The sequence below is a fragment of the Lepus europaeus genome, chromosome 16 (genome assembly GCF_033115175.1).
Source record: "Lepus europaeus isolate LE1 chromosome 16, mLepTim1.pri, whole genome shotgun sequence".
NCBI classification, from domain to species: Eukaryota; Metazoa; Chordata; class Mammalia; order Lagomorpha; family Leporidae; genus Lepus; species Lepus europaeus.
Genome location: NC_084842.1, coordinates 78,655,418 through 78,672,562, shown reverse-complemented (window position 1 = coordinate 78,672,562; position 17,145 = coordinate 78,655,418). Strand labels below are relative to the sequence as shown.

The window sequence follows — 17,145 nt, the reverse complement described above, 5'->3', positions numbered from 1 at the left end:
GTACTCTCATGATAAACGTTGGAGGAAAGGCATGTACTTTGGGGCATAGGACCAAGTTTAACTACCAGGCAAATAGGCCCTGGCTGGTAACTTTAGAAGTTCAGAACTTGGATCTGCCTTTGAGTTGCCCGGAATTGAGAAAAGTTGGGCCACTGTACCTATGCTGTAGCTAATCATTGGATATAGACTGATCATTGAGGGAGGAGGTTTGACCTTAGGCAGTGTCCACTGTCACTTGCTTGTATCACTCTTATAACTGGGAACTTTCATCCTCTAAAAGGTGCAATACCCGGAATGAGTGCTTTAGTCCTAAAAGGGGTGGATCTGGAATGCTGTAGTACAGCATTTACCACAGAAAGTTAGGAGGAGAACTTATTTTGGGGCAAAAGGTAGATTTTAAATTTGGTTTTAGACATTTTGCATTTGGGATTATAGTAAAATGATTGGAAATGTTTGCTAGCTGTATTGTATTCATTTTGAACTTGCATAGAATTTTCCCTTAATTTTCTAGGCCTTTACAGTACATGACAATTTGGCTATAAAAATTTGCAATGAGATCTTAACAAGTCCATGCTCACCAGAGGTTCGCATCTATACAAAAGCCTTGAATTCTTTAGAACTAAGTAGCAATATTGCAAAAGATCTTCTGGTTCTCTTGGATGAGATTCTGGAGGTAAGATATTTTCAAATTACTCTTAATTAATTAGTATATGTTGATATTTATGCAATAGAATTTACAGGGATATATTAATTTATATGTGTTAGCATATTATGACTGCTCATTTGAAGCAGTCATAATATGCAACAAGATGGAGGAATCTGGAAAACATCATGCTGAGTGAATTAACCAGTCCCAAAGAGACAAATATCATTTGTTTTCCCTGATCGGCAACAACTGAGCACCAAAGGGGAAACCTGTTGAAGTGAAATGGACACTATAAGAAACAGTGACCTGATCAGCTCTTGTCCTGACTCTAGATGTACAATGTAATACTTTATCCTTTTTAGTATTTGTTGTTGTTGTTGTTCTAGTACTAGTGGTTGAACTCTGTAATTAACACACGATTATTCTTAGGTGTTTAAATTTTAACTGAAAAGTGATCCCTGTTAAATTTAAGAGTGGAAAAAGAGAGGGAGGAGATGTACAAGTTGGGACATGCTCAATCAGACTTGCCCCAAATGATGGAGTTAGAAATATGCCAGGGAATTCCAATACAATCCCATCAAGGTGGCATGTACCAATGCCATCTCACTAGTCCATGTGATCAATTTCAGTTCACAATTGATGGCTCTGATAGGTCTAAGAGTCAAAGGGATCACACAAACAAGACTAGTGTCTGTTAATACTAACTGATAGAATCAAAAAGGGAAAGATCCAACATGGGAAGTGGAATACACAGCAGTTCTTTCAATGTTTTATGTAATTTTTAGAATGCTTTTTTTTATGTAAGCTTTTATTTTTTAAGATTTATTTTATTTGAAAGAGTTAGAGAGAGGCAGAGGCAGAGAGAGAGAGAGAGAGAGAGAGAGGTCTTCCATCCACTGGTTCGCTCCCCAGATGGCCACATTTACCAGAGCTGTGCCAATCCAAAGCCAGGAACCAGGAGCTTCCTCTGGGTCTCCCACTCAGGTGCAGGGGCCCAAGGAGTTGGGCCCCTTCTGCTGTTTTTCCAGGCCATAGCAGAGAGCTGGGTTTGAAGTGAAATAGTGGAACTTGAACTGGTGCCCATGTGGGATGCTGGCACTGCAGGTGGCAGCTTTACTCGCTATGCCACAGCACCAGCCCTTATTATTATTTTAAAAATTATTTGAGAAACAGAGTGGACTACCATCTGCTGGTTCACTCCCCAGATGAGTATAACAGACCTGTAAAGCCAGGAGATAGGAACTCAATCCAGATCTCCCATGTAGATCCCAGGAACCCAATTACTTGAGCCACTACTTCTGCCTCCCAGTGTTTGCGCTAGCAGGAAGCTGGGGTGAGGAATTGGAGGTGAGTATCAAATTCATGTACTCCCATATGGGATATAAATGTCTTAACTAGCCTTTTACTGCTAGGCTAAATGCTAACCCCTCAAATGTTGTAATATTGGTATATAACTTTTTTGGAGGAAGATTAGAATATGTGTATTTCAAATATATTAATGTTCTCTTTTTGTAGGAAGTAAAAGACAGGACATGTCTAAAAGCTTTGGAGAAAATCAAGGTTCAATTAGAAAAAGAAAATAAAGAATTTGATGACCAAACTGTGGCAGTGCAGGAAGCCAGTATAACCACAACTGGTTTTCAAAATGAAGATGGTAATGACCAGAATATTTATAACATTCTAACCTTTTCATCTTATTTTTTTTCCTTCTAATGTATTTGGTTGGATGTAATAAATGAATGAAAACTTTTTTCTACTTAATTACCTTGGAATAGAGCATTATTCATTCTGATAGTGTTTATTCTACTTTTTAAGTTGAATAAGTATACATTTCAAGTATGAAAGCATACATTTCTCATCATATAACCATATTTTCAGGAGTTCTGATTGTTTCCAGTACTCACATTTTTTGGAACAGTGATTTATAACCTCTCAATAGCTTGCTAAGTGTCATGTCTATGAAATATTGACTTGAAAAGACCATTTGAAATATTTCATGAAGATATATTTTATTTAGATTGTTATATTGTTTTCTTTAATAGAAAATAATAAAGAAGTATACATGACTCCTCGCAGGGATGTAAAACCAACCTGGATGTCAAGCTCTACTCAGCAAAAGACTAATAGAGGTAGTGTACTGATTGACTAGCTTTGCAGTAAAACTGTCTTCAATTTTGTCTCCTAATGCAAAATCCTTACTCTCTAAGTTTATCCTTGTTTCCTTAGGGATAAAGTTTTTTCAGTGTCTTTGGTAGCCTTTTTAATTCTTTAAGTTGGTATTAGTTTTTGCCTAGTGTCTAAAGATTATGAAATCAGTATTCCAAATGCTTTTGCTTAAGGACTAGATTTGGTTAAATAATGATTTTATATTACCAGTTATTATGTTATTTTATGATGGCTAAGCATTTTTTTTTGTTTAATCCATGTAGCATTTTTGGGCTTTCTTTTTTAAAGGTAAGGTTTTTTGTTTTTTTTTTATTTGACAGAGTTATAGACAGTGAGAGAGACAGACAGAGAGAAAGGTCTTCATTGTGTTGGTTTACTCCCCAAATGGCTGCTACGGCCGGCGCTGCGCCGATCCAAAGCCAAGAGCCAGGTGCTTCCTTCTGGTCTCCCATGCAGCCTGGGGCCCAAGCACTTGGGCCATCCTCCACTGCCCTCCCAGGCCACAGCAGAGAGCTGGACTGGAAGAAGAGCAACCGGGACTAGAACCCGGCACCCATATGGGATTCCGGCGCCACAGGTGGAGGATTTACCAAGTGAGCCACGGCGCTGGCCCTGGGCTTTTTCTGTTGTTTTCCCCCCATTGTATTTCATATTTATGTGATAATTTATATCCTGATGCATATCCAACAATAGGGGATTTGTTGGAATAAAGGAAGTATTGACTCTTGGGAGGGCTTTTATTTTATTATTTTATTTTACAAAAGCAATGCATGCTTATTACAGAGGAATCAAAAAGTACATCCAAGAAAACTGTCATAAAGAACACTAATATTTTTAAAAAAAGAAAACTAATAATGCCAATCATGAATTTAATCTTTGAAAAATAGCTTTAAAGGCCTTTTTCTATATAGATGTAATTTTTTTCTAAAATGGAATGTGGCCACATTTTTTTTTGTAACCAACTATTTAGATATCAATTACTAGATATTGTTCTACAGTAGTCCCATATTGTTGGATGTTTTCTTGGGAATAAATGCATTAGTAAAAATAAGTAATGTGCAGAAAAAGCAAAAGTGTAACATGAATAAGGGTGTGTATATATATATATATATATTTCAAATTGTCATACTGAACAATTTCAGGAGATTGTTTTAAATAGTACACCATGAGAATTTCATCCTTTTTTGAATAGTCTAAACTTCATGTATACATGCTTATTTTTTATCATAAATGAGGAATATCACAGGCCATGCTGTCATCTTAACCTTTTAAATTTCCATCATGTAAAAGTTTTACAACCCTTGGTACATAAAGTATCTAATTTTCATATTGAAATATATTCTAGAACACCCATAATTGAATTGTGTATGTACAAATATAAGTCACTACCTTAGTGATGAAAGTTATTTTTAGAACCTGTTTGTTTCTCACCAACCTTTATAATCTTAATTTTCACAGTCTGTGTACCTTTTGTTACAGCAGTGATATTAAACATGTTTTTTCAGATGCTCCTGTACCCAGATACATTGACCTAAAATATGACTCCTTGTAACTTGTAACTTCCATATTTCCCTTGCCCATTATTGTGTTTATAAAAGAAAGTAATGTAAATTTTACTTTTACTTGGGTTCCTTTCTCTCTGGTGATCCTAATTGGTATCAAGGTAGCAGAGAACCAGTAGGAAATAAAAAGAAAATTGAAATGATAAAATAAAGGATTTATATAACCTGGAAACTAGAGTAAAACTAATATGTAATTGATAATAAATTGATAGTGAATTATATTGTCTTTAAGGACGGAAAAAAGTGACAGCTTCAGCAAGGATGAACAGGAGACGTCAGACTGGTGAGGCTGAATGTGAAAGGTAAGCTTTGCATGTAAAAAAGTCATTTTTCTGTGAATGAGAGAAACTCAATATATAACAATATAGTGAAAAGTAAAAATAGCCATGCCTTGGTCATATGAGGGATCTTCAGAAAGTTCTTAGACAATGTTTATTATGAAAAAATTATGCATGGACTTCAAAAATTTATTTTGGTGCAAGGAAATTATCTCTTCCTTTGTTTCCAAAAACTTTGTAGAGTACCACATATAGTTGAGAATTTCATCATCAATAGTATTTGAATTTTGATGGCTTATGTCTTTTTGCCTTTAGTAATAGGTAATCATCTTTAATATATTCTCGCAATTTGATTCCTGATTGAGCTTGAATTAGCAGTCTTGATTTAGATAACATTTGGGTTCTCTACATTTACAATGATAGAATTCTGCCCATAATTTGGATATACTGGTGGTATGACAGATGCTTATTTGTTTTTTGTCAGTTATGCCACTGCTGGAACTTTTTTTAATTATCTTGCATTTATCTGTCTATTGATTGGTAAAATTATTTTATGTATATTTTCACTACATATATTTATTATGTCTTGATTAAATTTAGTTTCTTTGACAAACTTGTTTATAGAATTTTAGGAATTTATTGCCTGAATCAAAATAAATATTTTCCCACATCTCAATTCCTAAGAAAAACTTTGGGGAAGGTGTATGGTTCTTGTTTAATTACAAGATTGATTAAAGAAGTTTGGAGAATATATTTTTTATCCCCCTCATCCTCCGATATAATACTAGGTTCCATATAGTATATCACAAAATTAGGTTGGGCTTTCTGTGACTGATTTTTTTTGGATAGCCAGTCACTCTTTTTTGATTATTGTTTTAAGATTTTTAGCTGTAAGTTTAGTTAATGGGATCTATCAATCACATAGTATTAGAATGTCATCAGAAACAAAAAATGTTTTATTTATAAACTAGTTTTAAAGCTTGTACCTAAATTGGTGTATTTTCAACATCTGTTTAGTGATCATGAAGTTCCAGAACCAGAATCAGAAATGAAGATGAGATTACCAAGACGAGCCAAAACAGCAGCACTAGAAAAAAGTAAACTTAACCTTGCACAATTTCTCAACAAAGATACAAGTTAGGAGAGATATTGAAGGTAGAGTCCTTTAAAAATCTGTTTAGTTCTTTGAAGAAAATTATAAATAAAGTTATGCTTGTGTCTAAATCAGTAAAAGTCTGATGTCTTTCTGAAGACTTCTCACTGTATGATGCCACATAACTTCGTTTTACAGCCCCAAATTACTGTCACTTGTAATAAAGCGCAAGGACATTCATTTGTGGTACAGAGACCAGCTGCATCAGAACCTGAGGTCCCAGAGATCTGCTTTTTAAATGTTCCCAGGTGATTCTTACGGACTGTTAAGTAAAGCCACAGTATTACGGGAAATTTGGAAGTGTAACTAGTTTGTAGCTTGCATTTGAGAAGCTCATGACTCAGATGGAGCAGACCCAATACAGATCAGAGTGTCTCAGAACATCTTAAATAACTGACATTTCAAGGGTAAATGAAATACCACAAACTGGTAGGATGAACTTACCACCAGTGAGGAGGACCAGTACAACAAACCTTGCAAGTTCCACAGTTAACGGTTTTGTGATTGTATATAAAAAACATTTGTGATAATGCTACCTCATTGGGTAATCTCACTTCCTAAAGTATTTTGCATATGGGAGTTCTTATTTGAGAATGTTTCTTGGATTAGTGAGATCTTCACATATATATTAATTGTGAAACTGTTTTCTGTGTTTTTGGCACAACAAAAAATATTTTATTTACCATGGATAGTAATACTATTGGCAGCAACTGACAGGAAGTCTTTACTAATTTATGAGCACTGGTTTTTCACTATTAATCAATTTAATTTATCTTTTGAAATTGGCACTTGTCTGATGAAACACTGTATGAAACTGGTCTTCTTTCTGCAACACCCAACAAAACACCTTTTTCTTATTCCTCTGATAATTTTTATTATTCAGAATAGAAATTTCTTAACATGATCTTTTTTAATAATAATTGTGCTTTTTAAAGTTTACTTACCAGAGGCCATTTATTTAAGTTGATATTCTAAGATAGAGCTAAAGTAAAATCATTGGTTTTTAGAATCAAATCGCTGTTAAATAACATGTGCTTCACAGACTTAGAAATAAAAGTCAAAATTACAAAGCAAGAATGCTTATTAAATGAAAAGGTAGATATGTTAAAGATATCAATGAAAAATGGATGATTGTTCTTCATTCTGTTGGCTCTTTTTCTGTGCTTCAAATTCTTTAAGAGTCTTCGTTAAGTCCCTGTCATTTAAAAAATAATTGGGGAAGGAGTAGGAGGGAAAGGACTGAAATGGTATATAAAGTGTGTCCTGAGGACAAGTCTTCAGAAACACAATAAACAAAATCCCACTAACACATGGCCATAAAGGCAAAGGAGCTATATTCTTATATTGACCACCATACCAAAGCTTGTTTTTTCTGGCATGGGAAAAATACATTATAAGCACCAAACCTTCAGTATTTTGATCAAATTTTAGACAATCATGTAGCCATGGCTGAAGCTATGCTTCACATCAATGAAAGGTAGGAAGAAATATTACCCTGCTTTTAAAAGACATCTCTTTATAAACTTTTAAAGAAATGGCTAAAATACAATAAAACCAACAGATGTAAATCCATACCATTTTTCATTCAAAACTGGTAATTTACAGAAACCAAACAGTATTTTGTCTACCATGAGGCACAGATTTGCAGAAGAGTAAACATGCAATTGTGCCATAGCTTACAGCCCACAGACTATAGGTTTAAAATACAGAGAACTGATCAGCTCAAATTCTCCTATGAATGGAAACATGCTTTTGAATGACAAAGTATGATCAATTATTTTTCTATACATATGTAACTTTGAAAGTGAAATTACTTCCAAGAAATACCTTGCCTTTTCTTTTACCAATTTGCTTCGAGGTAGTTGGTATCCACCTGTTACACAACTGTTCGTAGGTCAGATCATCATCACAAATCTTTACAATACTAGCTTTCTAAATCACATAATGTTATATATTAAAACTTTATGCACAGAAATAAAACTTAGACACTTATGTATTTAAACTTAGGGCATAAAAAATTCACAAAATACCATTAAAAAGAGAAACATCAAAGTCTGTACTGTAAAATTCCACAATGATCAGGTGTAAAACATGTAAAAAAATAATCAAAATGATTAATGCTAATGATTTTCTATATAAAGACAAATCACGGGGCTAGAAATATTTTAAAGATCAACTGATAAATGCTTATTGTCAGCAGAATTATTGATGTACAAAATAAGGATAGTGTAAGAACTGTAATCTATTTCTCTTCACTTTTGAGATTTTGGTTATGAACTGTACAGCTTGTGAGAGATGCTGCTGTCAAATTCAGATTCCATTCAATGGGACGATTAAGGCACATCTTAATGGGGCTCAAAGGGCAACTTGCTGTAGTCCCATCAGACAAATTCAGTTTCTCATCAGTTTTCATTTGTAGCATGCTGGAAAAAAGAAAAGTGTAGGGTATTTTAGTTTTACTTTAATTTCTAAGAAATTAATCAACCTTAGAAAATCCAGTATTGCTGTTTGGACCTCTAAGTATTAAAGCATTTACTGGCCCTCAAGTATGAGAGTTTTCTCTTCTGCCTCCTTCTGAATACAATGAACAGTGCCACATGTAATCAAGGAAAATTGAGAGGTCACTGGACAAAAACCTTACCTATGTGGATTACATAATTATACTCAGAAAGGACATTATTTAGGCCTGGAAGAGTTCAACATTATTGAGCCTGGAAGAGTTCAACACTTTTAACTTGTTTTATGATGTCTTCAGGTCAGAACCACTTTGAGAAAAGAAGGAATTAACATTTGTTGAATTACATAGTATGTTCCAGGCATTCACATGTGTTGACTGATTTGAATTAACCAAGCAAAGTTGGTATATTTACAATAACTGATAATATATAAAAGTGAGTCTCTAAGACATAAGTATAAATATACCTGAGGTCACATAATTGGAATGCAGCTCTTGTTCTTTCCATTATAGCTTGTCTACTAGCTCTCTGATAAATCATCAGTAGAAAAAAATATTCCAGTTTTGATGGTGGAAAAGCATCAATTTGTTTACGTCACATGGTGGCCAGCTTACCAGAAGAAGCCATGTGGTATCCATAGGATACTTATTATATGTGTTTATTTCAAGTATTTTTACACCGCTGGAAGTTTTTACCTTGATTGGATTTATATTAAGTTGATCAGATCTCTTCAACACTATTCTCTAATGTATACTCTCTGTTCTGGGCAGATTGTTGTCTTCTTTCATAAGCTTAATGAGCACAGACTGTTGTTCCCCACCTAGGGTGCCCTGCTTCCTGCTCTGTTAACCAAACCTGTTAATGCTTCAAGGCCTGATTCAAATATCAGAACATCTCTAAGCATGTTTAGTAAAGTATATTGCTCTTGACTGTCAACTGCTCTGTTCTCCACTGTATTTAAATTTGAGAGGCAGAGAGAATATGTGTGCTCTCATCACTGGTTAACTCCTGAAAATATGTCCCAAGGTTGGGGCTGGGCTGGGGTCAAAGCTATACAAATTTCCCACATAGGTGGCAGAAACAAATATTTGAATGATTACCCCTGCCTCCCAGAGTCTGCTGATATTGTCAGGAAGCTGGAGTCTGAAGATAGAGTCTGGAACTGAAACCAGGTACTCCTATGTGGTATAGAAGCATCTTAACTGCTAGATTAAATGCCTGCCCCTCCACTATTGTTTTATCTCAGTCTTGAGAATCCCTTCAAGATCTGAAGGAAGGGGGTGTTAGCTTTCTTAATTCTCTGGCGATAAGCTCAGTGCTGAATACACAGTAGCTAATCAGTATATAATGATAGAGCACTACTTCTTAACAATCACGGAAACTTGAGTCCAAAAGTTAGTTCACCATATATGTAATCACCAGACTGTTTATATAAACTATTCAATATCACTATACATTAGTTAACATTTAGCTGTGGTTAGTTTAGTTCCAGTGTACCACTCCTATGCTATCTCAGATGTAACTCTTTGAACTTTGTTACTAGTAATGAGAATACTGAGCTGTCTACTATTTAAATGACTTGACTTGGTAGATTTGAGAAATGGCAGCATCCAGACTTCAGTAACAGTTTTTGATTGCTCCTTGCAACTTTAGCCCTATACTTTGCAACTTTGCCCTATAGTAAGCTAAATCTGTAGGTCATGTTTTAACACGGCTATTCTCACCGGTTTTCCCCAGAAAAGCAGTCCCAGTTTCACTGACCTGATTTCAGTTTGTATAAACAGATACTAGAAAAAATGAAATATTACAAGGTAGCTAAGTGCCCATCAAAAATGGTAATGTCATACAAAGCCAAAACAGATGGGAATAATAGGGAGGTATTTAAAGTAAATCACAGCTTGATATGTGATAGGTGAAGTAAAATGTATTTTCATTTCTACAAGAAATTTTAACTAATGTTTGAAAATATTTATATGGATTATTACTATCATTGGATTAAGGATCTGAATAACCTCAAGAATTTGTTTTTCAGGTTAGCAAATCAGATAAAGCACAAATATTTTCCATCCTCCAATGACTATCAGTCTTCATATTTTGATTACTTATATTTTCAAAGCAGGTGTTTCTCATTTTGAGAAAATCTAAGGTAAGCAACAGAAATACAATAGTATGAATAAGTACAGTTTAGTACCTAAGTATATCAAGTAGTAAACTAAGAAAATCAAGGTATAACAAATCATGATCATAAAGACAGTCTCTTGCTATTTGACAATATGTAATCATAAGAATGATACTTTAAAATGACTGAAGATGACAATACAACCATATCAAAACTTATGGGATACAGAAAAAGCAGTGTTAAGAGGGAAGTATACAGTAACTAGTGCCTACATCAAGAAATTGGGAAGATAATCAAATACATGAGCTAACAGTGCATCTCAAGGACTTAGAAAAACAAAAACAAATCACACCCAAAATTAGGAGGAAAGAAATAATTCAGATCAGAGAATAAAAATGAAAACCAGTAAAGTAGATCAGTGAAATGAAGAGCTAGTTTTCTGAAAAAACAAAATTGATGCACCATTGGCCCAACTAACGAAAAAAAAAAAAATCAATGAAATCAGAGATGAAATAGGATATGTGACAATGGGTAACAGAAATAAAAGGAATCATCAGGAATTACTACAAACACCTATCTGCTAACAAATTGGAAAATCTATAAGAAATGGACACATAACAAAATTGAGACATGAAGACATAGAAAACCTAGTAAAGACCCTCCCAACAAAGAAAAGCCCAGAACTGGATGGCTTTACTGCTGAATTCCAGACATTTAAAGAACTAATTCTAATTTTTCTCAAACTATTCAATAACAATTGGAACTCCTTCTATGAGGCCAGTATACCTTAATTCCTAAACCACAAAAAGACACAACAAAGAATTATAGACCAATATCACTGATGAACATAGATGCAAAATCCTCAACAAAATACTAGTTAATCAAATTCAGCAACACATCAGAAAGATCACCTGGACCAAATGGGATTCAGTCCTGTAATGCAGGGATGGTTCAACATATGCAAATCAATAAAGGTGACACATCAAAATTAACAAATTGAAGAATAAAAACCATGTGATTATCTAAATAGATGCAGAAAAAACATCTGATAAAATACAACATCCTCTCATGATAAAAACGTTAAGCATATTCAGGGTAGAAGGAACATTTCTTAACACAAGGCAATATATGACAAATCCACAGCCAGCATCATATTGAATGGGAAAAGTTGGAATTATTTTCAATAAGATCTGAAACCAGACAAGGGCCCATTTGCAACATTGCTATGCAATATACTTCTAAAGTTTTAACCACAGCTTGGTGCTGTCAAAAGAAAAAAAAAAGGTAGACCCAATGAAACAGAATAGAAACCCCAAAAATCAATCCATGCATCTACAACCAATTTGACAAAGGAGCTAAAATCAATCCCTGGAGCAAGGAAACTTTCTTCAACAAATGGTGTTGGGAAAAGTGGGTTTCCACATGTAGAAGTGTGAAACAGGTCCCCTAACTTAAACCTTATGCAAAAATCAACTCAGAATGGATCAAGGATCTAAACCTACAATCTGGTATCATTAAATTACTAGAGGAGAACACTGGGGAAATTTGGCAAGACACTGGCATAGGCAAAGACTTCTTGGAAAAGACCCTGGAAGCACAGGCCATCAAAGTAAAATGAGACAAATGGAATACATCAAGTTGAGGAGCTTTTGCAGCGCAAAAGAAACAACAAAGTGAAGAGGCAACCAACGAATGGGAGAACATATTTGCAAACTATGCAACTGATAAAGGATTAGTATCTAGAATCTATAAAGAGCTCAAGAAATTCAACAACAACAAAACAAACAATCCAGTTAGGAAATGGGCAAAGGACTTGAAAAGGCATTTTTCTGGAGAGGAAATTCACATGGCCAATAGACACATGAAAAAATGCTCAGGATCACTAGCCATCAGGGAAATGCAAATCAAAACCATAATAAGGTTTTACCTCACTCCAGTTAGAATGGCTCTCATACAGAAATCAACAAACAACAAATGTTGGTGAGGATGTGGGGGAAAAGTACCCTAATCCACTTGGTGGGAATGTAAACTAATACAGCCATTGTGGAAGACAGTATGGAGGAGATACCTCAGAAATCTGAATATAGATCCACCATTTGACCTAGCCATCCCACCCTGGGAATTCACCCAAGGGAAATGAAATCAGCATTTGCAAGAGTGATTTGTACCCTCATGTTTGTTACAGCTCAATTCACAATAGCTAAGATATGGAATCAACTCAGATATCCATCGACCAATGACTAAAGAAAATGTGGCATATATACACTATGGAGTACTACTCTGCAATAAAAAAGAGAGTGAAATCTTGTCTTTCACATGAAAAGGGTGCAACTGGAAACCACTATACTTGGAGAAATAAGCCAGTCCCCAAAAGACAAACATGTTTTTCCCTGCTATGTGGTAATTAATAGAGTACTTAAAATATGATCTATAGGAGTGAAATTGATACTTTGAGATGTGGCTGTTTTGCACAGCTCTTAACTGTTGAGGAACAGAGTTTTTTTTTTTTGTTTTGTTTTGTTTTGTTTTTAATACACTATTTTTTGAACTCTTCACTTAGTGGAGGGTTAATCTTATGAGTACAAAGTTAACCGAAAATAGATCTTTGTAAAAAATAAGAATGGGAATATGAGAGGAAAGAGGTAGAAGGGTGGGATCATGGGCAGGAGGGAAGGTAGGGTGAGAAGTTCATTATGTTCCTGAATCTGTATATATGAAATAAATGAAATCTGTATACCTTAAATAAAATTTACAAAAAATGTAAAAAATTCTATCTTCCTGAAAAAAAGGAGGAACTCTTTTGATGGTCCTATATACCAATTATTTATGATTTAAATTAATGGTTACTGGAAATTCTAATTTTACAAAAAATTGAATATATCTTGCTGTAAGAATTCAAAACTCTTACTTGTTACTGGAGATATGTGACTGCTCAATTCTGTCACAGACAATTAACTTCATGGTAACTAACTTGGAAAACGTTTTAGTGCAAACAAGACAGGTCTGAAAATATCATTTATAGACTTACAGATTCTTTTTAAAAATTTACTCCATTTAATCTTAACCACCACTAATTAAAGCTCAGAAAAGTAAAATGGTTCACTAATTCACACAATAAATGGAAGCCTTTGTGAGGAATGAACTACTGCCCGACACTAACTCCTGAGTTGTAATGCTGTCATAATTTTTACTTCATGTTAATACTTTAGAATACTTAATATGTGAGATTTGTGGGCAAGTTTGTGGTTATAGGTTTCAGACAGAGATCCCTAAGGTGTGGAGAACTTTTCTTTCAAAGGCCATCTAGATATTTATAACATGATTTGTGGGCCAAAATTATTGACTTAAAAATTAGTCTACTATAGACTTAGTGACTTTTGAGTCCTGACTGACATTGCCTTGTCAAGGCCAGACCAAATGACTTTATGGTCCATAGGCCAGATGTTTTTCACCCTTGGTAGTCATAACCCTCTCCAGGAGAGCTGTATATTTAGTGCATGAAGTTAACTCAAAACATTAACTAAATAAAGTGTTGCTCCTCACATCCTTTAAAAAAATTAATTTTTTAAGAAATGCAAATTTCATATGTACAACTTTAGGAATATAGTTATTATTACCACCATATCTGCCCTCCCACTCCTCCTCCTCCTCCCTCTTCCCCTTCCCAGTTACATTCTCTATTAAGATTCATTTTCAATTAACTTTGTATACAGAAGGCCAACTCTATACTAAGAGATTCCAACAATTTGCACACATATGCATACACACACGCAAAAACTGAGAACCAGTATCACATTTAATTCTCATAATACAACTCACTAAGGACAGAGGACATGGGGAATGAGTGCACAGTGACTCCTGTTCTTAATTTAACAATTAACACCCTTATGTGTGATGTCAGTGACCACCTAAGGCTCTTGACATGAGCTGCCTAGGCTGTGGAAGCCTTTTGAGTCCACAAACTCCATCAGTATTTACACAAGGCTATTACCAAAATGGAAGTTCTCTCCTCCTTTTAGAGAAAGGTACATTCTTCTTTGATGGCCACTTCTTTCCACTGGGTCTCACTCACAGAGATCCTTCATGTAGAATATTTTTTTGCCACAGTGTCTTGGCTTTCCAGGTCTGAAATGCTTTCACAGCGTTGTCAGCCAGACCAGGAAGCCTTAAGGGCGATTCTAAAGCAGTTGTCATTCTATGAGTCTGCCATGTGTTCTGCTTTCCTTGTTAGAACATTCTAGAACATTTTCCTTGTTAGAACATCCTTTTTAATTCTATCTACTGTAATTACCCCACACTTGATCCTATTTATATGGTCATTTTAACACTTAATCCTATCTATATGCTCACTTTAACACTTAAGATGACGTTTGTATCACCCAGCTTAATGGCATTTGGGGTCCCATGGTAAGTTTTTAAACTGTACCCTTAGAAATTAGTCCTTAAGAATGTATGTGGAACTATATAGCTTTAGTTACAAACTTCCTCCTCCTCTTAATCCCACTCCTATTTCTTACTGAGATCCATCTTCAATCGACTTTATACATGATTAACTCTGTTAAGAGTTCAACAAATAGTATGAAGAGAAAAAAACAAAAGAACAACAACAACAAACTGTTCCTTGACAGTCACACCTCAAATCATCCCTTCTTGAAGTGTCAATTTCACTTGTACAGATTTCGTTTTAGGTGCTCTACTAGTTCTCACAAATCAGGGAGAATATATGATATTTGTTCCTTTGGGGCTGGCTTATTTCACTAAGTATGATGTTTTCCAGATTCATCTATTTTGTTGCAAATGACTGGATTTCACATCCTTTAATTCTTCAAGGAAAAAAAAAATGTTAGAGCACAAAATAATGTGTTTTTGAGAGCTACTGTAAGTAGATTCTTTATTTCAAGAGTTTCAGGGAACAAAATTCACCTTTTCAAAGAGAAAAGAAACCAGTTACAGGCAGAGTGGATGCCAGTATACAACTTGGATGTTGAAAAGTTACCATAATGTATGGGACAACATCAAATCTGAACAAATTTAACTCTACATTCTGGAGGACTGATTACTTAACTTTGGATACTATGCTTCACTCTAAGTGTTAATACCTACTGAATAGCTATTATGGCTTGGCTCTACTTTGCAGCCTGAGGTCTCTGCTAACCTATCCAAAAGTCATAAAAGGGCCTAGATAGAGGCCCTTGCCACAAAGCAAAGCAGTCAAGTTCTGTGAAGCCAACCTGGGACCATTAGCAAGTCCATGTGGTGCATACAGTCAGGATTCACTCAAATCCTTTCCTTACTCCCTTAACCAGTACCCACCTAATGCATTAGGAATATTAAAAATTAGTGTGATGGTGTCTGTCTTCAACGGTAAGAAGACAGGGAAACTATTCATAAATTAATGGAATAAAATAGTAGTATGCAATAAACATAAAAAGGAGTTAATAAGGACTAAGGAAATAAAGAGAGGGGAAATCAAGTGGGGGGACCAGGGAGGAAACCTTTCAATTTAGTCTTTATGGATGTGGATGGTGGATGTTAGTAAATGGGAGAATCTACAGAGCCTGAGTTGATTCTGAATCCAATCACTGACTAGGTAAGTACATATTCCTTAATTTTCAGGAGCTTCTGTATAACTAGAGATTTAAGATAGTGAAAGTCACCATCTCTTATGGGTAACTGGACTATTAACTGAGTTTTATATAAAGAATGTAGCAAAGAGAATAGAATGTATGTTAGTAGCCTGGCTCACTGACTGGACACATGGTAAGGGTGCAGCAAATGTGAGTTAATGCTTCTACCACTAATGAACATAAAATAAAAAGGCAGTCTTTATTGTGGATAAAATATAGCAGCTATGTGTATGATTTTTTTCTGCAAAGTCCACCATATTAGGTTCTTCTGTTTTTTGTAGATAATACAATGATTTAATGTATGTAGACAGAATGTACAGTAGTTTAATTTTGAATGTCTGGGCCTAAGGAGGGGTCAAATGTAAAAGAACTGCAGGATCTAGTAAAGTAAGAGTCTGCCAGGGTGACCTCAGGGTCTAAAATTTGAGGAAATCCTTTCTCTTGCTTGACCAACTCTAAGTTAGACTGTAGTTTTTCATTTTGTTTTCAAGACTTAATTTATCTCAAGAGTCAAATTTCCCTTTGGTAGGATACTGATGAATTTAATGACCTTGGTAGATTAAGTGCAAGGTTTTACATTTCTCCATTGACTTGCTTATGACTATGGCATAATGTGATTGTCTAGAGAACATGGAGAATAAGAGCAAGACTGGTGTTCAGTAGCCTTGGAGTATATGCCTAGATTTGTAATTCACTATAATTTTAGGATAATCATTTTATATTGCCATTTCAAAAAATATAAAGATGACACAAACATTGGTACACTGGTGCATAATAACTAGTAAGTGCTATGACTACTAGAGCAAACCACAATAGGAATTTAGAAGAAAACATAGCTTCCACTGAGAAACAGGACATCTACCTGAATTTTTGGTTGAAGAGGAAAGAAATCATAGTCAGATAAAAGGCACAATCTGAATCATCTGCAGAAATAAATGAACACAGTTTGCACTGCTATACAATTCAGAAATGAACCTTGGCCATGTAGGTACAAAAAAAACTTTATTTTTTCTTTTAAACCCTGTGGCGCTCTTTGTAAACATTCATGGGAATGATCATCATCTATACAAAATAATGTTTTATAATATCTACTACATGTAATTATCTCATACATAACTACTTAAGAGGCAGAGAGAAC

General features: G+C 34.8%; 2 protein-coding genes across 5 annotated transcripts in view; one reads left to right on the top strand and one right to left on the bottom strand.

The window, feature by feature from the left end:
* The window catches only part of NCAPG (non-SMC condensin I complex subunit G), a 38,865-nt gene extending 32,980 nt beyond the window's left edge, over positions 1–5,885 (top strand). The window contains exons 17-21 of the mRNA XM_062213083.1: positions 512–673; positions 2,162–2,300; positions 2,689–2,775; positions 4,607–4,676; positions 5,670–5,885. Of these exons, the coding sequence (XP_062069067.1) occupies positions 512–673; positions 2,162–2,300; positions 2,689–2,775; positions 4,607–4,676; positions 5,670–5,793 (582 nt within the window). The 3' untranslated portion in view covers positions 5,794–5,885. The remainder of the gene's footprint in view (positions 1–511; positions 674–2,161; positions 2,301–2,688; positions 2,776–4,606; positions 4,677–5,669) is intronic.
* Positions 5,886–5,963: 78 nt separating this feature from the next.
* LCORL (ligand dependent nuclear receptor corepressor like) overlaps positions 5,964–17,145 on the bottom strand; it is a 228,293-nt gene continuing 217,111 nt past the window's right edge. For 2 of the 4 annotated variants that reach the window (XM_062213076.1, XM_062213077.1), the window contains exon 7: positions 5,964–8,228. In XM_062213076.1, the coding sequence (XP_062069060.1) occupies positions 8,048–8,228 (181 nt within the window). In that variant the 3' untranslated portion in view covers positions 5,964–8,047. The remainder of the gene's footprint in view (positions 8,229–17,145) is intronic. The other 2 variants (XM_062213070.1, XM_062213078.1) reach the window with 1 other exon arrangement.